This window comes from Citrus sinensis, chromosome 7 (assembly GCF_022201045.2).
Source record: "Citrus sinensis cultivar Valencia sweet orange chromosome 7, DVS_A1.0, whole genome shotgun sequence".
NCBI classification, from domain to species: domain Eukaryota; kingdom Viridiplantae; phylum Streptophyta; class Magnoliopsida; order Sapindales; family Rutaceae; genus Citrus; species Citrus sinensis.
The window spans coordinates 3,883,700-3,905,198 of NC_068562.1; the positions used below are offsets into that span (position 1 = coordinate 3,883,700).

At 34.5% G+C, this 21,499-nt stretch overlaps 3 protein-coding genes across 5 annotated transcripts; 1 reads left to right on the top strand and 2 right to left on the bottom strand.

The window, feature by feature from the left end:
• The first annotated feature begins 4,046 nt into the window (after positions 1-4,046).
• LOC102628473 (cyclin-D3-2) lies at positions 4,047-5,971 on the top strand. Its single transcript, XM_006466489.3, has 4 exons — positions 4,047-4,717; positions 4,913-5,114; positions 5,245-5,375; positions 5,496-5,971. The coding sequence occupies exons 1-4, from the start codon at positions 4,217-4,219 to the stop codon at positions 5,775-5,777; spliced, it is 1,116 nt and encodes a 371-aa protein (XP_006466552.2). The 5' UTR covers positions 4,047-4,216; the 3' UTR covers positions 5,778-5,971.
• A 3,701-nt stretch (positions 5,972-9,672) lies between these two features.
• LOC102627788 (ADP-ribosylation factor 1) lies at positions 9,673-11,696 on the bottom strand. 3 transcript variants are annotated; one of them, XM_006466488.4, is made up of 7 exons: positions 11,387-11,696; positions 11,140-11,294; positions 10,804-10,874; positions 10,579-10,698; positions 10,252-10,370; positions 10,056-10,137; positions 9,673-9,924 (listed from the first exon to the last, which is right to left on the bottom strand). In XM_006466488.4, exons 2-7 carry the CDS (start codon positions 11,282-11,284, stop codon positions 9,919-9,921), a joined length of 543 nt encoding a protein of 180 aa, XP_006466551.1. In that variant the 5' UTR covers positions 11,285-11,294; positions 11,387-11,696; the 3' UTR covers positions 9,673-9,918. The 3 variants fall into 3 exon arrangements, with proteins under 3 accessions (XP_006466551.1, XP_006466550.1, XP_006466549.1); XM_006466487.4 differs by having other exon boundaries at positions 11,140-11,316; XM_006466486.4 differs by having other exon boundaries at positions 11,140-11,291; positions 11,387-11,694.
• A 1,284-nt stretch (positions 11,697-12,980) lies between these two features.
• Positions 12,981-15,540, bottom strand: LOC102627490 (microtubule-associated protein RP/EB family member 1C). The gene is made up of 6 exons (XM_006466485.4): positions 15,207-15,540; positions 14,965-15,120; positions 14,712-14,818; positions 13,719-13,935; positions 13,525-13,638; positions 12,981-13,418 (listed from the first exon to the last, which is right to left on the bottom strand). The coding sequence occupies exons 1-6, from the start codon at positions 15,312-15,314 to the stop codon at positions 13,140-13,142; spliced, it is 981 nt and encodes a 326-aa protein (XP_006466548.2). The 5' UTR covers positions 15,315-15,540; the 3' UTR covers positions 12,981-13,139.
• Between the last annotated feature and the right edge of the window lie 5,959 nt (positions 15,541-21,499).

Here is a 21,499-nt window from a genome sequence, read left to right on the forward strand (position 1 = left end):
CCCCCCCCCCTCTCTCTCTCTCTCTCTCCTATGAGTTGTCCCTTTTTCGTACTCTCTGCCCTCTGCCTGCCCACATCCCATTCCATCAAAAATCACAATCTCCTCTCGTGATTCACAAGTTATGTGCTGTGCTCACTCCTCCCTCCTCCCTCCTCCCTCCTCATCTCCCTTTCCTTTTCTTTCTTAATTGTTCTGGTTCTCAACCTAACAAGTTATTAAATCGGGGGTTTAGTCAATACTCATGTTCGTGTGTAACATGTTGGTGATTTGAAGTGTGAATATTGGAAGATTGTGCTAATTATCTTTAATTTAAATATTTTTTAAAATTATTGATATGTATCATATAATTAAATGTCTATTGATATTTATGTGTACCTATTAAAATTGTCTAAATCAATTCTATAACAATACAACTTAAATTTCTGTTTTTTCAAATTTATTGGACCACCAAAATCAATTTTATCATATCACAGCCTACATACATACCAGCAGTCCTTCTCTCTAGCTAAAGGCAGTGGATTAACTCGCGTGTTAGTATCACATATATTTCTTTTCTCACATTTAACTACAGTTGGCGTTCGCGCAATTATTTTATAAGCGTTTTGATGAAGTAAGATTGATCTCATCTCTTACATTTTCCCTCTAACTCCAGCTACACTACAGTGACAATCATAAATTGTAGATTCTTATCTTTTTTCTAAATTCTATATGTTAAGACTAATATTGATTTTATATAATCATAATGTATAAATTATATCTCATTTAACGTGACATCTAATCCGTTACTTATTGGTTTGTTTGAATTGTTAAATTAGCACATTACTAATTGAATGATAAAATTAATAATACTTTGCTAGTGATGACATAGTGATAAGTAAAAATATAACTTGACATATAAATTACGTAATTGTAAGTCTTAAATACTTTACATTAGATTTTTCAAAATCATACATGTTTTATTTATTTATTTTTTAAAAAAATACGATAGATAAATGCATATTTTATTTCACAATCACTAATCCACATAGGAACCATTAGATAGTTACATTTACTAGTTTTATAATCATCTAATGATAGTCAGTTTGAGAATCACACTTATTATAATTAATATAGTATTTATAACAATAAATCAAATATATATTTTTTATGAAAAGGAAAATTCCAAAGTAAAACCGTGAAGTTTCTTTTCTTTCAAAAGAATTTGGCTGCTCACAACACGGGTTAGTGGTTGCGTTTACGTACTAATGTACTTTTTTTTTTTTTTGAGACTGATTAATCATCAAATTATTGTATTACACAAATATTTATAACAATTGCTTATTGTAGTAGAGGTAAAAGAAGATGTTCATGCTCTACGTACTAATGTACTTTGGTTTTTGGGGGAAGGGGAAAAAAAAAAGGAAAGTAGCTTTAATTAAAAAACATTGGTAAACGTATTAAAAACATGAATTTAAAAAAAAGAAAAGAAAAGAAAAAGGAGCACAAAGACGAATAGTCACAAACAATCCATCGTACAATTTGCTTCCCCTTTCTGTTTTACTTTTGGCGGCCCGCGAAGCTCTTCCCCTATCGTGACACTGAAACCTGATCTTGATGTGCTGTCATTTCACAAAAAAAAAACGTTTTTGAATCATTAAAACATTTTTGAATTTGCATAAATTCTTCTGAATTTTTTCCTTGTTTTATTTGGTATTCAATTTCGAAAAAATGAAAATAGAAATACAGCGGGCGCTGTAAATTGCCTGATACAGTGAAACAAAGCAGTGCTTAGTAAAATGTAGTATTATTATTACTGACTGTATTATTCTAGATTTTTAATTCCTGGTGATGCCAACCATACGGATCGATTGACTTCTCAAAATGCACACCACTCATTGTAAAATCAACACGTTGGCTTTTTCTATTTTCACAACCTTCAAATGGATTATCTTAAAACAACTTCTTTCAACTCAAAAGTAAACCAACAGAGTGTACTAACAATAAAATATTGTGACTTTTATTTTTTAACTAAATTTAAATTTATGCAGCATATATATAATTCATACTTTTTATAGTAGACTTTTACTTATCGAGAATAGAAATGGGAATCAATAAATGAAAATAAAGAATATATTTAATTGCTTAAATAAAAATAAAAATGAGAATCAAAATGGTGAGTTCTACCTAAAATTGAAAGTAAAAATTTCAGTAATTATCTCCATAAAAAATGTGAATATGAGATTCTTGTTCTCTAAAGTGATTATATTACCTTTATTTAAATCTTAAAATTTTATTTTATCCTTTCTTATATTATTATTATTATTATTAATTGACATATGAGCTTAAGAAAGAAAATTAATCTGTAAATTCAGAATAAAAAAATATAAGAAGAAAGCAATGGTTTCAAACTGTTTATGTCATCATAAATTTGACCAACAGAGGACTTATGATTGGTCCACGTATCGACTGTCAGGAAATGATGATGATAGAACTGAATGATCACATCAATAACTACAATTATTAATTGAATTTTAAATAATTACAGAGAAAAATGAGAAAAAAAAAAAAACAAATCTCTTTAGCGAGTCGCACAATTTTCCATCAGAGACATGACAAGCTTCCGTTTGAAGCGGTCAAACCTTTGCCACCTTCATGGACCACATGGAGGAGGAGGAGGACACACTCTTTAAAACGTTGTTCAATGTTCGAACCCCGTCACGTCGTCCTCCCTGAGCAATCCTTTTTAAGTTTTAATCTATTCAACGTTCATATCTGAAGTGTGATCTCCCCTTTTTTTCTTTTAAATAAAAAATTAGTTAAATATTGTTGAGTTGAATTTTATATTAGTTATTAAACGAGGGTTATTTGTGTTTATAAATATGATAAATTTTTTATATAATATGTTATTCTTTTAGTGTAGATCTAGAAATTCTAAATATAATAGTATTAAATTTAGATTCTAATAGTCAAAATATGGTGATAGGAAATAATATTAAAATCAAATTTTAATTGTCAAAATATTGTGATAGGCAAGTAGTATTAAAATAAGATCCTAATAACTGAAATGTGGTGTTAGATTTTGTTATAGAGACGTGTCGAATAAAAGCATCAAGGTGATTTTCATTCGAAAAGGAAGTGGGTTGGTTTTATATAAGGGTGACTATTGATTTGTGTTTTACAATCTACATTAGCCGATAAAGAGGAATTACTTGAGTTTATAATTATGATATGTTTCTTCACCTAATAGATTAATATTTTGGATTGATAACTAAAACCCTAATAAATATTATTTTTACTCATTTTTTACTTTGAGGATATGTAAGATAATCATTTGAACTAACTTTGTTTATTAGTTATTACATATGGTTCATGTGATCTGGTGGTGATTAACTTGTCATTCGCTTGATACAATATATTCAGATTATTAGTTTTATATCAATTTAGACATAAAGAAAATAGAAAGAAAAACATTACTGTTCAGAGATTTATAATAAATCAAATTAAACAACAAACTAAATCAAAATTTAAAATGTCAGTTGACAAGTTGATGAATGATACTCAATAATCTCGAGCGTGTATTACACTCTCGTTGAAAAGAGAGGGATTTTTTTTTTTTAATTTCAGTTGATTCATTTCCAATTAGCAAGTCATCGTAAAGCAGATCTACGAAGTCTTTATATATATATATACACACGCGCGCGCGCGCACACACACACACACACCCGGTACGTATGGTATGGAGACGATACGGTACGTACAAATGAATACAAATATATGATTTTGTTTTCCCGTCACAGCGCGAGCCTGTGCAAACTGCAGGGCGTCTCATTATTTATTTCCAATTTTAATTTTTTTTTTTTACGGGAGAAAATATATATATAAAAAAAAAATGGTTCTCTGTGGCGTGCCGTTACTTATTACAACTTTTATTAATTTTTTGATTGGCGCCAACGGCAAGCCAGGTAGTCCCAGAAATGAAATGAACATATAAACCCTCAGCATAGCAATAAAATTAAAAAAGAAAAACAAAACAATACATGAAAATAGAAATAAAAAAAAGGACAGGCGTGAAAGGTTTTTCTCAGATAAAAACCCTTCACTTGCCCTCTGTCCCTCGCTTTCTCTCTCACACTAGGCTGTGTCCAGAGAAAAGAGAGAGAAACAAATGCCCAAAACTGATTTTTTCATGTTATAATGAGCCAAGGATTTATTTTCTTCTTCTTCTTTTCTGAAGAACATGGCTTTGCCACAAGATAATACTGATGCCCACCACCACCAGCTTGAAACCACTCCACTGGCTCTTGACGGCCTTTTTTGCGATGAAGAAAGTTTCGAGTTTGAGGAGTGTTGTATTGATGCTGAGACTGAGAGATGTGAGGAAAAGGAGTCGCCTTTACCACCTGTTTTGCAAGAACATGACTTGTTTTGGGATGATAACGAGTTGTTGTCTTTGATCTGTAAAGAAAAAAAAGAAAACTTTGTGCCTAGTGATCCAATCTCAGATGAGATTTTAATTCTGGCTCGTAAAGAGGTTGTTGAGTGGGTGCTTAGGGTTAAGGCTCATTTTGGTTTCACTGCTTTGACCGCTATTCTTGCTGTTAACTACTTTGATAGGTTCATTTTAAGCCATTCGTTTCAAAAAGACAAGCCCTGGATGGGTCAGCTTGTTGCTGTAGCTTGCTTGTCTCTGGCTGCTAAAGTGGATGAGACCCAAGTGCCCCTTCTTTTGGACTTGCAAGTATGTTTTTGTTGATGCATTGTCTGGGAATTTTTTTTAAATTTTTTTTTTGAGCTTTCTGTTGATTTATCAAAATGGGGTTCTTTTATTGTGTATACTTGTGTTTTTGTTTTTTTTTTTTTAAATATTTATAATTTTATTGGTCATTGAACTTGTTGTGTTTGTTTTGGCATGTGCGGTTTGTGATGTGTTTAGGTGAAGGACCCGAAATATGTTTTTGAGGCAAAGACTATTCAGAGAATGGAGCTTCTGGTGCTCTCTACACTTCAATGGAGGATGAATCCTGTGACTCCTATTTCATTCTTTGATCACATTGTGAGAAGGCTTGGGTTGAAGACCCACTTGCACTGGGAATTTCTCTATAGGTGTGAGCATTTGCTTCTCTCTGTCATTGCTGGTAAGCAATCAAAAACTGCCTTTTTTATTGCTAATTTTGGAGCCTCCACTGTGCAAAAGTGAATATTTGTAATTGGTTGATCATATTTGTTCTTCAAAATGCTAATATCTGGTTCTGGATTTGATTCCAGATTCACGGTTTATGTGCTATCTTCCTTCTACATTGGCTACTGCAACAATGCTTCATACAATTCAGGAGGTTGAGCCATGCAATCCTGTGGAACACCAAAATCTGCTTATGGGTGTGCTTAACATCAGTCAGGTTTGCATTCAGTACATTGGTTCCTCTGTTTCTGTTTCATTGTTATTTTCTTCTTTTGCCAATTTTGTCAGATTCGAATACATGATTGCCAATGGTTATAGGCTGGTTGTCTTTAAGCAGGATAAGCTTAAGGAGTGCTACTTGCTCATCCTAGAGTTATCAAGAGGCAACGGAAGCCAAAACCAGAGTTGCAAGCGCAAGCATTTTCCATTACCCGGAAGCCCGAGTTGTATTATTGATGCGAATTTCAGCTGTGACAGCTCAAATGACTCGTGGCCTGCTGCTTCGCCATTCTCATCACCACCGGAGCCTCGATTCAAAAGGAGCAGAATCCATGTTCAGCAGATGCGTTTGCCTTCACTTACTCGCACGTTTGTGGATGTGCTTAGCAGCCCTCGTTAGTCTTTCCTTGTCCTAATATCTACTATAGGGGATGTTATTCTATAATCGCACTTTTAGCCTTTTGCTAATATCAGCAGGATGAGTTCTCAAAGTGCAATTACTTCATGTTTGTGATTTACTTACTATTGCAATTCTCGCTCAAACTTTGATATCAAATTAGTCAGAAATGAAAGGAAGTGCACTCTTTCATCTTTTGCAATTGAGTTGAATTGTTAAATGGTTTGAGAATGAAGGAATAGATAGTGGGTTTTCCCCCCCTCCCTTTAAATTAGCATGCATGTTTATTAATAACCCATGATCCTAGGATCTCATTCATCTCCATTGTCCTTAGTTCTTTGGTTAGGTCCTGGATGAACAATAGGTGGTGATGGGTTGCCTAAGTGAATGATTGTCTTGAATGAGAAATTGATGATTTCCTAATGTGATGTACAGAGACATGGAGATTTTTTTTTTTTTAATTTGATTGAAAGTAACATTGACAGAGATTAGTTTCATTTAAGTATAAAACATCTAAACTCTAAACGAGTCAATGGGCTCTTCAGAGTTGTTAAATATTAAGGTGAAAGTCTTAGGAGTAACCTAATTCTCACTGCAACAAATTCTTCCTGCTTTCAAGACCTCTCTCCCTCTCACCCTCTAATGTACTTAAATTTGTTACTTTCAAAATTAGTACTCGGTGGTCAACTGTAGGTTTCTGTGTACTTGCGCATACCCTTTTCAGTGCGTACCAACCAATTTGTGCCTTTAATTGCACCAAGTATTAGCCCTTTGCTGCAAAGAGTTTTACTGTCTGAATATTTAGCAAATTTGAATGCCTATTCCACAAATGTCTCTTGTGGCTAAGTGACTTTTATGCTTTCCTCTGTCTGAGTCACAAATTGGTATTTCTTGTGTACTTTTATTCCACAAATGTATTTTTATTCTTTGAAGCTATCACCAGTAACAATTCTAGAATATAAAAGTTACAGAGTGAGATGTTTCATAAATATGAATAAACTTAAGGTTTTACGGTATTTCTTGTGTTAATGTATTTATCATATAACTATCTGTTAAACTTTGTACTACAAGAAGAATTGATAGGAAAAAGGGCTTTGCTGGTGCATTTTGATTTTTGGTACTTCATCAGTTCTTTGCTTCGTAAATCTTAAGTTATTAACAGATGGATAATAGTTGATAATTTTGCATAAAGAATTGTGGAAGTCTATGCTTAGATGAATAATATACTGATTTTGTGCTGATGTTTTACTTGTAGTACTTTGATCCCGTGTCCTAATTTTGCTTTGATGTTAGACATTAATCAAGCATAATGTAGCTTAGCAAATCCATGACAGAGTTCAACAGAACAGCTAAGGCTGTGGCCTGTGGGCTACTAATAATAATTCTGGAATCATGTTAATATATTACCTCCTATTAAAGGTCGTGGCTAGTTGTTAGCATGAAGTCTACGGCGATTTGGTTTTTCAGTTGTTTTTCCCTTTTAATTATTTTGGCAACTTCTATGGTACTAGACACAATTTTAAAAAAGAAACAAATTACCTTTTCCAATGCAAGACAGATTAAAACCAGCTAAAGTGATATAATGAAGATTAACCCCCTCTAAACTAAATATTAGGTGTATTAATGTCTTGACAAAATGTAGGTGCATTGTGCAGGAAATAATTGAGTTATAGCCAGTTTATTTATGAATCTGATGGAGATACAAGTATTGAGTCCAGAGACATGTGACCGAGATGACCAATGCCATGGCAGTAAGTGTAGCTCAAGTTTGCTGTGGCCTGTGCAATTATGAAATCTTGTATTTAAGGTTTTAGTGTTAAATCTATATCTTTATTTACCGGTGTTAAAGCACCTGATGGGATTGGGGAGACATCAAAATTAGAATTTCAACTGACTTTTGAACTTGTGGGCATCCTATAGTCAACACCAGAAAGCTTTTGTCTAATCATTTGATAAAATCCATTGGTTAAGATATGTATAATGTGTTAAACAGCATGTCAAGAGGATTTGACTTTATGCTTACAGGACTTTTGTCTCTCCCACATTACCCCATTGTCCTTGCCTAAAAGGAAAACAAATAAACAATCATGAAGGGGAACAAGAAAGAAATAGATTTGGAGTGCACAACTGGTCAATGGTAGATGGATAAAAGTAAAATAAAATTAAAACAAGAGAGGAGAGGAGATAGTAGTGAACAGCATGTGAAATAACAGAGGTTGAAGTGGTTGAAAACAGCTAGAGAAAAGCTTGTCTTTTTAATATTAAGTGAGAAATTGTCAAAGTTCAGTTCCTTTCTTGACACTGATAATGAAATAGGACGTTTCAGATAGTTGGGACAGCTGACGTTTATGTGTATTTTTCAGTCAGTTGCCAGCCATGCCACTGCTCTCAAGTCTATGCAGCAAATCATTGAGAATACAAGCAACGACATATCTGTTAAATCTTATCAACATCCAGTAAAAAACAAACATACTCAAGCTCAGGTTCACTGGTTCATGTTTTCTTGATCCCCAAACTTGAACAATCTTTTGCTTCTACGCCCAATCAAAAATTCAAAAGACAGTCATTACCAGAAATTAAAAATTGACAATACATATATATATAAAATAATACCCTTGCAGATCAAATGTCTGTCCTGAAGAAGGCAAGTAACTAAAAGAGAAGAAGTTTTTGTAGTTGTGTCCTGTGTTACAAATATAAAACTTAATGTATATTCATTAGTCAATAGATGGGCCTCTGCTGTTGTGACTGGTGAATATGCATATCCGTTATGCTTCTGTTGTCAACAACCACCGTACCTACTATTGAAACACAAAATTGATGGCCTTTTTTTTGAGACGTGTCATGATCTAACCAGAAGTCCATTACGGTAGGAATTATGCTCCATGATGCTCACCTAACGTCGGGAACATCACAAAGTTATAGATCAGAGCAGCTGAAATTTGCACTTCAATTATTGAATCTCACTAGCAGTTTGTAACCAAATTTATTAATAAAGTTTTGGGAATACTAAAATTTATAACAAGGGAGCTCTATCAATTCCATTTATTGATGAAGGGACCTGCATCAATTTGGAAATGTGGCATTATTGTGGAGGAGATTCGGCTGTAGGTTCTTAATGTCATGCTCTAGAGAACTACACCTGTACTGTAACTTTGCTTTTTGAAGTAAATTTTGATGTTGAAAGTATGTTAATGAAGATATGTTTGAAATTCCGATGCTACAAAGCACAACAGGCCTGTCGAAGCCCTTATCTCATTACAAGCACTAGAAAATTGTATTTCTGTGGGAAAGTTTGAAGTTGCGGACGCTAGATTTGTCTCTCTCAATTTGCTAGAGCCAAGGCATGCTAGACAGAACTGTCCTTTTAAGGAAATATTCCACCCACACAAGACACTGTCTTGGTGCAAGATGAACAACATGGCGATGTATCCTCCAAGATATAATTACTTGGTTTTGTAAGAGTACACTCCCAAATACAAATATACTTGAACAGCTATGGTACAATACATCCCTAGAAATATATATAATTTCAGAGTGCTATAGAGGGTTTTCCTTCAAATCCATCTCAAACTATAATGCTTATTTAAATCATAATCCCCACCATTAAAGCATCAATAAATTAGGGGTAAATATGTCCTTATATCGATACTGTCACTCATAAAAATAGTATAAATAAAAAATAACATGATTATTTTAATAAATTTTGTTCTATTGTACACACATTTATGAAAAATTTAACAATTATTATTCCTATTAAACTGCTTAATTTCTTTTCAATCAAATGAGAGAAATGATGAATTTCTCGTATTTTTCCTTTATTTTGTATCTCCAACCAAAGTACTCTATGAAAATTTAGCAAGTGTTGTCCTAAAACATGCCTTTGAAATCAGCTTCGAGAACATGAAAATCATTCTTTTCATATTGAAGAATTACACCAAGAAATGGTATCATAGAAAGAGAGTGACGAAGTACTGAATTACTGATCAATGTCTCAAAGAGTACATGAAGTTCAAGTCATTCATGTTCATAGAACAGAAGTTTAATGGTTTTCTTCTAATAGCGTGTGAAGTTTGTTCTTCTCAATCGACAAGACAAGTAGCAGACAGCAGGAAACCAAAGCTTTCAATTTCATGACGAAGAATTAACCCTGCATGTGCACGCACAAACAAAAATAAGTGACTAAGGAGGGCTATTATTGGATTATATATTTCAGCAAAAATAAGCTAGCAAAAAAGATGAGCGACGAAATTGAGGTAGCTGGCTAGGCTTATATCTTGCCTTGGCAGAGACATTGCTAGAGAGCCAATCAAGACCCTCATAAAGTCCTTGACCAGAGGTGGCACAAGCTGCCTGGATATACCTGCTCAATTAAATTTTGAAATTCCATTAATCATCAGAAGGAGGTTAAGAAGATTGCCTCAATAGATTAGTTGAAAGGAAGCAGTGTCTTTATTATGATTATTTTTTTTTATACCAGCGACGTTGGCGAAGTGAGTGCAGGCCAAGTTTGTCAGTGACTTCTGAAACACTCATGGCATTTGGGAGATCCTGCTTGTTAGCAAATACAAGCAATACGGCCTCACGCAGCTCATCCTGTAATTAACATTACCAAACAAAAACCACTTTCTTCATTTTGTTGCTGTATGTGTAATAATAAATGATTTACATATACATGCCCTGCATTCAACTGCAAATGCATCATTGACACCAATTTTAGTTTCCTCAAGGCTCGAGGGTCAAGATTTAAGGATGTTCATAGACGAATTGTCGTTTATGTTTATTTAATGAAACTTTTGCGAACCTCGCTCAGCATTCTATGCAGTTCATCTTTGGCTTCCCCAATTCTTTCTCGATCATTACTATCGACCACGAATATCAGACCATGTGTGTTTTGAAAGTAGTGTCGCCACAATGGTCTTATCTGCAATCAAAATAGAACCCAAAAAACGCAATTTGATTTTCTCTTCAACTTCTAGTCCACAATTAATTTCACTTCTTTTATGGACACGCTGAAACAAAAACATACCTTATCCTGCCCTCCTACATCCCACACCGTGAAGCTTACATTTTTGTACTCAACAGTTTCCACATTGAATCCTTGCCTCGTCCAAAATCAAACCAGTTATCAAACATTCTCATTTTCTCTTCGAATTTTAAAAAAGAATCGACTTGTATTCTAAGGAAAAGATGCAAAGCCGTCCAGTTATAGGCAGATGAATACAAATAATAGTTTTTCAAAAAAAAAAAAAAAAGCAAAAGGAATCATCTTCTTTAATCAACTATATATGAATATGATATAATCTAATTCACAAAATGATCACAGAGTAGTAATAGATAAAACAGAGGGTGAATTTGAAAATACCAATTGTGGGTATGGTAGTAACAATCTCTCCAAGTTTGAGCTTGTAAAGAATGGTTGTTTTTCCAGCAGCATCAAGACCCACCATTAAAATCCTCATTTCTTTCCTCGCAAACAGCATTTTCAGTCTTGATATTACCATACCCATTGTTTCTCTACTTCATTCAACCAAATTTATCACTAAAAAAGATGTAAAAAGAATTCGTGAACTTGAAGCAATGAAAAGAAAGATAAGAATTGGTTAACAAACCTTGAAAATTGAAGAAGAAATTATGAGCTGCGACCTGTAACTCTAGAGAACTGAGAACTATAGGGAAGCAAATTAGAGAGACATATATGCTAATGAAATGCATATTTGCATGGCCTTGAAGGCATAAAGCAAATGAGAATAGGATTCGCACGAAGTTTGTAGAAGAAGAATAAAGGGCACTAGCTTTTGTGTTACATTTGGTGTTTGGCAAATTGTAATTTGACATCGATTTTCTTAGAATCGTGTTACCAATTTGTGCCAGAAAGAGAATTTTAATGGGTCCTTCTGTATGTCCGCAGAACACATACTAAATTTGATTAGTTTGTTCATATTCTCTTTTTAAAAGGGGAAAAAAAGATAAAAAAGGAGGAAAAGGATAAATAGAGAGCGTGAAAGACAAGCTGGGAAAAAGAAGCAAATTCATTTCTGGTGTACCATAAAGCATATCTTTATGTTGCTTTCTGCATTTACATGATAATATTTCGCGGCCACAAAAACTTAGAAGGCCTGTTAACTAATGAAAATTATATGTACAAATAATGTTTACAGAATCAAAATGTTCAAGATAAAATATGGGGAGATTATAAGTTAATTTGCTTTTGTTGTATGGAATGTTACATGTGCATTTATTTTCTAGAAATGGCATCCCTGGCTGATTGAAGGGTGGTTGCCACAGCAGCTGCGGCGTCAGCCAAGAGACCACCACTGGTTGTGGGATTGCCGTGCGGATAGGTGTGGTGAATCACCTGCACATTCCTTGGCTCTTCATCCTGCTTCTGCCCTGCTGGTGACCGATAATCCTTGGTGTCCACGATTGTTGTTTCAACTGTACCTGGTGCACGCATAGCTTCCACTTCCTATTGAAGAGGTAAGATAAATCACATTTAATTAGATAAAAATAGAAATTTCTTAATGTTATCAACATTTTTGTCATAGTAACATGTTAGAGAAACAGATTAAAGAGAGGAGAGAGATTTGGAAGCTAACCCTGTTAATTTGTGTATTCATGTTGAAGTTTACAAAGATTGTAAATTCAGATTTTGAGGTGAAATTTCAGATTTTGATGAAGAATTTATATGAGACGTCCCCTTATTTCGTGGTTCAATGAGAGCTTGTGGTTTGCTGCTTAATCTTGGAGAGACATTTATTCAGCCTTAAAAAGAGGGCTGAATCTCAGCCTTGGGTCATGCAACACCTCCAAATGTCACCAATTGTTCAAACCTCATTACACTCTTACAGATTCTCTCATCCCTATTGTTTTTCTTAAATATTTAGTTTTGGTTTTTGAGAATGTTTTTCTGTTAAACCAAGACTCAGGAGCCTCGACTGAAACAATTTCTGTAAGAAATTCTTCATCCATTTAAACAATTTCTGTAAGAAAAGCAAATGATTTCCAATCTCTAACATTTCAACAAATGAAAAATCACAATTGAAAGCTAAGAAGAAGAGCTTCATCACTCCCTAAAGTATTTTATCTATGTTTCTGATTTTCATTAGAGAAAAATGAGCGAAAAATGCCAAACAAAAGAACTTGAGGCAAAATGGCAGATATAATTTCGAGCTCCAGGCAAACAGAAGCAGCTGTGTAATCATCTTAGGCTAACTGTAAAACACTGTATTTCACGATCCCACCATTTTCTGAAGTACATTTGAAACATCAATTGCTACAACATATATGGTAAAATGTGCAGAGAAAACTATCTTGCAAGCTAGATGGAATACAACAAGTAAATCATGGAAATGAGAAGTTAACTCAGTAAGTCATAAGAGGTGACCCACTGCAGTGGACATCAGAAACATCAGAGAGCCTTTGCCTAGGAGACAATGTTGTGATGCCAGCAGTATCAACATCAACATTCACAATGTTCTTCCTCTTCTGAGTTTCTGAACTTGTTCTTTCTTCCGACACTTCAGCAATAGGACTCAGCGGTTCTGCTTCTTTCTGCTGATGGAACACCATGGCTTGAGCTTCAGCCACCACTGATGCATCATCATCTGTAGCATACAGGATCCTTTTAATTGCTCCTACAATCTATAAACAGTACAAAAGTCAGTTATTATCACTTCATAAGACCAGTCGTTTATATAAGATTATGCACTACTCGAATGTCACCAAAGATATAGCCAAGAGACACTACAGGCAAATGTTCAATCCCCGGACTCTGACACAGAATCTCAATATCTCGTAACTTCGCAAAGTAGAAGTCCCTCTCCTTCTCGAGGCTATCCACTGACAGCTTCAGCTCTGTGATCTGCATAAGAGAAGTATTAGATTCACAAATATGTCATGCTAAAATATCTCTGTCAATCACATTTCATATGAAGTATCTACCTGTTCATCGTATGCTGGCACAACAGCAGATGGCTTTGAGGTCTTAATAGCTTGAGTTGTAGGGTTGACAGACGTTACATCATGCCTTCGAGCATTGTGAGAAGACTGAGCTTTAGGAGCGGCTGTCACACCCTTGTTTGTAGATTGAGATGATGCAGATTTTTTGCTTGCTTCCTTTCCTCCCTTGCAAGACTCCCTTCTTTCCAATGGATTGTAACTATCAACAATGGTAATAAGCAGTTTACTATATATGACATAATTCATAAGTCATCATCCAAAAAACCTAGACAGAAAGGGAGCCTGGAAACTTTCGTCTCGTATGAAAGCTTGAAGGCCTGGAAGAGAAGACATCAGGATAATACATACAGTCTTTCAGATATTTACCATTAAATTTTTCTTGTTAATATAAATTTCAAGGGGTAAACAAGTATCAACACAATTAGTTATTGTGGGTGCTACTTGGTTTAACTTGTAAGACCTCTGAGGGGCAGTACAAGGCGTTTGGACTTTGAATCTCCTTACATTGCTGGGAGAGGGGTGGTTTCATTTCTATCTTTAGAAATAAACAAAAAGGTACATAAATAAATGAAAGTTTCAATTAATCTAGAAGTTTTGCGGATCAGACAATAATCAATTTAAAATTGACCCATTGGTCTAAATTCAACCTTAGTTTGCTTTGCCAAACAACAGTATCCATTAGACTTCCAAGTTCCAAGTATCAAAAAGGAACCAGAGCAGTTCTAATCAATCAATAATCATTAAAAACCAATATATAATTATGAAGATAGGAAGTTCAGGTGGCAGATATTTTAAAATCGTGATATTTTAATAAATGACGTGGAATGTACCAAATTGAAAATAGTATTAGAATAATAATCCATATACATATGTATTGGATGGGAATAAAATTAGCCAAACTAATGCTTTCTTTAGTTTTAAGAGATAACGCCTGAGAAGGATACAAGTCCAAAATATAAATAGGAAAAAATATACCTGTGTATAAGACCTCCGTTAACCGAATCGCAGTATCTCTTCATCCATTGCATGAATTCCAAATTGTCAAGCGGCCTTCCTTTAATCAGCTTGTTAACCTCGATGTGCTAAATTGTCAAAAGGCCAAAATATAATCATAAATAGAATTAATAAATCGATGAGTGGGAGAATTTTGTATAATCATAAATAGAATTAATAAACGTAACATTTTTTTTTTAAAATCCAAATTCCGAATAAGGAAAAAGAAAAACACCTTAGTGATCTTAAGCTTGTTGAATACATCTTGAAGGACCTTGTAATTTTGGATCATCTCGTACTCGCTCTTGGCGTCGAAGTTGACCTTGTGCATCGGCACCATCCCTGGATGAGTCGCATCCATTAACTGACAGTGAACTGCTCCCGTACATGCCTGAATTTCAGAGATTCAAACAAATTATATCAGAAATTACAAAAAATAAGCTAGGTTTACGTTTTGAAGAAGAAGAAGTATAAAACCTCTTCAACTTTGGCGAGATTGAGATGAAGAGTGGAGTTGATCCAAGCGAGGATCTCCGATCTACCGACGAAATAAGCCGAATCCATCATCCCGATATTCGTCGCCATTTCGTCTTTCTTATTTGATTTTGAATTCAAATTTCTTTCTAACGTCCGAGTCTCTACTTTGTATCCAACGTCTCTTGTCTTCTCGATTCCAGAGACAGATTGACGGCGAGAGGAGGGCTTTTAAAATGAGTTGAAGAGCGGGACTTTTTCAATTCAAAATGATTCGTCTGACCTGACCTAACGGTCCAAAACCGGCCGCCCGCTCCTTGTTTGCTGATTAGGTTTTCTGGACCGCAACGATATTGGACGACCCCCCCTCAGTAACTTAAGCCAAGCCCAGCGCTATAACGGCCCAATATCATCTCACTCTTTAACTAATTCTTTTTTAGGACAATTCTGTAGCTAGGGTGGGCAAATAACCCGGCCCAATCTGATTAATTTGGGTTCGGTTCACATGCAGATTGAGGCTGTAACTCGATCCGATTTGATCCAAAAATTTGATCGGGTTAACATTTGACATTATTATTATTTTTTTAATTTTTAACTCAAATATCTAAGATCTAGTTGATTACTGACTACACAACACACAAGAATTGAAGAAAGTGACAAACCATTGCGCACCTAGCGCACACGAAGACCCGATCTGATCATACTCACCGTCGTGCACCCTATCGGCCGGCCCAGCCATCTCACCAGCATGAAGCTAGGTCACCGTGATGAGACCTCTACTTTACCGTGACACAACTTGCTGCAGTCTGCTCTATCGGCCCCGGTGACCATTGCTGCAGCTTGCTTGACTTTGACCGCGCCACCTCAAACCAATTGCCACTTTTTAGTTCTAAGCCCAGTCGATAGCCACCAACAATGAAATTTTTTTCATGGTATTTATTAAACAATTAATTTCAATTTTTGATTACATTTTTAATTTTTTAAATTCAATAATTTTTTATGTTTAATAACACTTTCCAACAACAAAAAGTCATAATTATCAATGATTTTAGTTAGAATTAATAGTATAGTGAGTATGAGCATAGAGATCTAACTCCCTCAAGCTTAATAGTGATTTTTTTAAATTTCAATTTCAATAAAAATCAAATCCTATAAATTTATATAAGAAAGTTGTTTTTTACATTATCCGAATCCATACTGTTTTACCCAAATCTAATTGTAATCTAAAACCAACTTAATCTATATGTAATCATAACCTAATTCGATTTGAACTCAATCTGAATTTTTTATCTAATTTGAACTATATTCGAATGGAATCGGATCGGACTACAAATTCAAATTGAGTTCAAATTAATTCTTTTCCAATCAAATCATTTGAAACTTGACCTAAATTTACCTTGTAACCAATTTGAAAAAAATTAGTATCAAAACTAAGCATACAATAAAATTCCTTACACTCTTGAATTCGAACAAATATGGTAATTTATAAATTTATATTAATAATTATAATATAAATTTATTATTTACATATAATATTAAATTTTACATATTTTATTTTATTATTATTATAATACAAATTTTAGAAATTTAATCATTAATTTTTAACATTTACTAAAAAATTATTAAAATTTCTAAAATTTAAGATTTCTATATTTATTATTTTTCTAAGTATTAATAAATATTATTTTCTAATTATTTAATTTAATTAGTCACAAAAAATTAATACAATACAATGCAACGCTAAATATAGTCTAATTAAAAATTAATACAGTACAATATAACATCTAAAATTGTACAACATTGTTATAATACAATACTAATGCAATACAACATAATACAATATATCAACATTAAAATAGTGCAATACAACATAATATAATACAGTGTATCAAATGCACTTTTAAAATAAAAGGATAGCTTCCATCACCCATGTCAAATGTGGATGATGGCTATCATTGCCCATTGATTGGGCTATGGTGCCATCGCCTGCTACCATCACTTGAGTGATAGCACCTATCGCCCACCACTAATGCTTAGGCGATGGCAACCATCTACGATACCATCGCCCATTGCCATCATAGGTGATAACACCCCTCGACCAGGTGGTGGTGCCATCGACCATTTTCATCACTTAGGCGATGATACCCATCTCACTAGTAATGACGACAGGCATGACAGCAAATTGAACAAAAGAAAAAATTAAACTTACCTGCAAACAATTTTAAATTGAGTTTCACAGAAAATGACAACAAATTGAACAAGAAAAAAAATGACAAAATATAACCTTAAACGTATTTTTTAACAAACACTATTTTTGTAAACTAATTATCAATTATCATGTCCAACACAAATCTATTGCTCATCTTCTATAGAAATTCTGCAACAAGCCATTAGAACATATTTAATGAAAAAAAATGACAGAGAATGAAGAAAATCTAATGCTTTGTTCACCAATAAAACATTGGGCGTTCAAACTCGAGAGAGGAGAGCTAATGCAATTTTCTTCTCTTCACCTGAAGGATTTTAACTTTTTGTCGATCGCTTGTGTCATTGAGAGTCAAAGCCATTGTCAAATGCCACCATTCTGAAGATAGCACGAAACAACAAAATTGCAGTTAACGATGTCAAAATCAGCAAAGGGAATGGTTGGGTAAATGGATTTCTGAGCGACAGGGGATGGACTGATAGTCGAAGGAGATGTTATGATAGGAGTAGAAAATCAATAATATTGAAACAGAGAAAACAGAATTTGTTTATTTTTCACAAAATCACAATACAACGAATTTGTACATTATTCTCTTTATATACATCAGTAGTGATTTTAACTAACTAACTTTTATAACTAATCATAAAAGCTAATTAGCTAATTATCTAACTAACTATTTTGCACAAGAAAGACTATAACAGATTCTATTAATCTTCACGTGTGCAAGAGATTACAAAATCACCAGGCTCCAGCTGGCAAGCCATGTCATTCACTTGTATCTGTAAACAGTTGGTGTTACAATCCTCTACTTCACTGACCATTCTATGCATACGAGCTTCCTTAACATCCCCTCTCAAGCTCAAGGGTCTACCAAACACATTGAGCTTGGATCGAAAGTAACTAAACTTAGGGAATGACAAGGGCTTAGTGAGGACATCTGCAACTTGCTCTTTAGTAGGAATATACCTCACTTCCAATTCCTTGTTAAGAACCTTGTCTCTAATATAGTGAACATCTAGCTCTATGTGTTTTGATCTTGAATGAAAAACTGGATTTCTGGCTAGATCTCCAGCACTTTGGTTATCACACCATAGAACATGAGTTGGTAATTTCGTGATGTTAAGCTCAGAAAATAAAGATTGCAGCCAAGAGATTTCCGAGCTAGCTGCTGACAAAGCTCTGTATTCACTCTTAATACTAGATTTAGCTACAATGGCTTACTTTTTAGAAGACCAGGAAACCAAGTTATTGCCAAGAAAAATGCAATAAGCTCCAATAGATTTTCTGTCATCAATGTCACAAGCCCAATCGGCATCTGAATATCCTGTCAATCCTATAGTCTCCAAGGTTCCCTCCTTCTGAATGTAGAGACCGTAAGTGACAGTTGCTTGAAGATATCTGAGCACCTTTTTGCAAGCTAACCAATGTTGAAGTGTAGGAGCACTTAGATATTGACTAAGCTTATGGACCGAATATGCAATGTTTGGTCCGGAATTAAGTATTGCAACCCTCCAACAATGCTTCTATATAGAGTTGCATTCTCAAATTCTGCACCCAAAGAACCCTTAGCTGATCTTTCCAACTTGTAGCCTGTGCTGAAAGGAGTGTCAGTTTCTTTACAGTTTTGCATTAAGGCTTTAGACAACAGATCCTTGATGTACTTAGTTTGAGAGAGATGCATCCCATTATCTGTATAGCAGACTTCTACACCAAGGAAATATGTCACTAGACCCAAGTCTTTTAGTGCAAAGACCTTGCTGAGCTTAGCAATGAAAGATTCCAATAGATCTGAATCTGATCCAGTGATCAAAATGTCATCCACATATATTAAGATAAGAATTATACTCTTGACATCATGCCTGATAAATAGAGAAGTATCATCCTTAGAATTAGTAAAATTCCAGCTTGTAAGACATCCTTTAAACTTATCATACCAGGCTCTTGGAGCTTGTTTTAAGCCATAAAGGGCTTTGTTTAGTTTACAGACATATCCTCCCTCTGAAACAAAGCCTTCTGGTTGTTGCATGAACACATCCTCAATGAGATCCCCATTAAGGAATGCGTTATTGACATCAATTTGCCTAACATTCCAGCCTTGCATGACTGCCAAGCTAAGAATAACTCTGACTGTAGAAGACTTTACTACCGGGCTGAAAATTTCTGAATAATCGACTCCAGCTGTCTGATGAAACTCCTTTGCAACTAAACGAGCTTTGTACTTAGAAACTGAACCATCAGTATTATATTTGGTTCGAAAAACCCACTTGCAACCTACTAACTTGTATTCTGGATCCATTGGTACTAGGCTCCAAGTTTTGTTTCTAATGAGAGCATCAAATTCATCTTGCATTGCTGCCTTCCACTTAGAATCAGACAAAGCTTTACCACCATTAAATGGTTCTAAACTGTTATGAGCTGTCAAGAATGCCTTTGGTTTGAATATGCCAGCTTTAGCTCTGGTAATTATAGGATGAGTAGATATGATGGATTGTGGAGGTGAAGAAAGTGATTTGTAAGTTGATAATGGCATGTCTGGAGAGGTTTGATTTATTGTAGGTAAAGGTGTAATGTTTGAGATTATAGCTGGTGTGATGTTTGAGGTTGCAGCTGGTGTGATGGTTGAGGTTGCAACTGGTGTGGTGTTGAAAGTTGCAGCCGGTGTGGTGTTTGAGGTTGCAGCTGGTGTGGTGTTTGAGGTTGCAGCTGGTAATGTGGTAAAAGGGAGTGGGATGATGTTGTGAGTAGAACTTGAGGTATGGGAATCTGTACCTGCATAAGCAACTTCAAAAGGATGCTGATTGCTATTAGGGATTGAAATATGAAAGGATTGGAATGAATTGTAAAAAAAGTCAGAGGACTTTGATGGCATAGAATGCAAGAAGGTGGGATCATTAGAATATGGAAAATAAGTTTCATCAAAGAGAACATGACTGGCTATATAAACTTTCCCTGATGAATGGAGACATTTGTAGCCTTTGTGTAAAAGGCTGTACCCTAAGAAAACACAATTAGAAGTATGAAAATAGAACTTGTGATGATTGTAATCTCTTAAGAAAGGAAAACAAGCACAACCAAAAGTTTTGAGAAATGGATAATCTGGCTTTAGATTGAAAAGATATTGATAAGGGGTTTTCAAGGAAAGAACATGAGTTGGAAGTCTATTGATAATATAGGTAGCTGTATGAAATAAATCCCACCAAAATTTTATAGGTAACTTGCCTTGTGCAAGTAAGGTTAAACCCAACTCAGTGATATGTCTATGTTTTCTTTCCACAAGACCATTTTGATTGTGTGTATAAGGACATGAATGTCTAAACTGAATTCCTTCCTTTTGAAGAAATTGAACAAATGATCTATACTCACCACCCCAATCAGACTGAAGGCACTTTATTGATTTATCTAATTGTTTCTCTATTTGAGCTTTAAACACTTTAAATACTTGAAAGGCTTCATATTTGGTTTTTAAAGGAAAGATCCAGGTGAATTTTGTGAAATCATCAACAAAGCTGATGTAGTATCTATAACCTTGTAAAGAGAGTGTAGGAGCAGGCCCCCATAGATCTGTATGTAGAATTTCAAGTGCAGTTCTGGTTTTGGTTTCAGTTACTGGAAAGTGCAGTTTATGCATTTTTCCCAACTTACAAGCATCACAAGAATCAAAACCTTTATTTCCATTGATAGTTTTGAAAGATGGACAAGAGTTTATTACATGACTCAATACTCTAGCATTATGATGACCTAATTTTTGATGTAAAATCATAGTACTCAACATACAATCAGAGTTTTGACTATACTGTGCTTCAGTATGTGACTGAGAAGCAGTTTTATTCTGAAACTTAGAACTAACAGCAAAAAACATTGAAATGGGTTGAGTTGAGACAGCTGACTCAACATGAGCAAGAAGGCCCTGGTTTAACAAATAAGAAGAAGATTTGTTTGCTGAGACTAATAGCAATCTGTACAATCTTTTTTTAGCTTTGCCCTACAACATGATCAGATTCCTCACCTTGTCCTTAACAAAACAGAAATCATTAGTAAATTCTATCACAACATCATTATCTCTAGTTAGTTTGGATATACTAATCAGGTT

Bases quoted from the DNA above. Each gene is read 5' to 3' on its own strand.
- LOC102627788 (XM_006466488.4), bottom strand. From the start codon at position 11,284: ATGGGTATGGTAATATCAAGACTGAAAATGCTGTTTGCGAGGAAAGAA. The intron at 10,875-11,139 runs GTATTTTCAAAT...GGACGAGGCAAG, and splicing joins TACTACCATACCCACAATTG to GATTCAATGTGGAAACTGTT. The intron at 10,371-10,578 runs GTTCGCAAAAGT...TGTTAATTACAG, and splicing joins TGCATAGAATGCTGAGCGAG to GATGAGCTGCGTGAGGCCGT.
- LOC102628473 (XM_006466489.3), top strand. From the start codon at position 4,217: ATGGCTTTGCCACAAGATAATACTGATGCCCACCACCACCAGCTTGAA. The intron at 4,718-4,912 runs GTATGTTTTTGT...TGATGTGTTTAG, and splicing joins CCCTTCTTTTGGACTTGCAA to GTGAAGGACCCGAAATATGT. The intron at 5,115-5,244 runs GTAAGCAATCAA...ATTTGATTCCAG, and splicing joins GCTTCTCTCTGTCATTGCTG to ATTCACGGTTTATGTGCTAT.
- LOC102627490 (XM_006466485.4), bottom strand. From the start codon at position 15,314: ATGGCGACGAATATCGGGATGATGGATTCGGCTTATTTCGTCGGTAGA. The intron at 13,639-13,718 runs GTAGATACTTCA...TCTCTTATGCAG, and splicing joins TGCCAGCATACGATGAACAG to ATCACAGAGCTGAAGCTGTC. The intron at 13,419-13,524 runs GTAGTGTCTCTT...TACTGTTTATAG, and splicing joins CGGGGATTGAACATTTGCCT to ATTGTAGGAGCAATTAAAAG.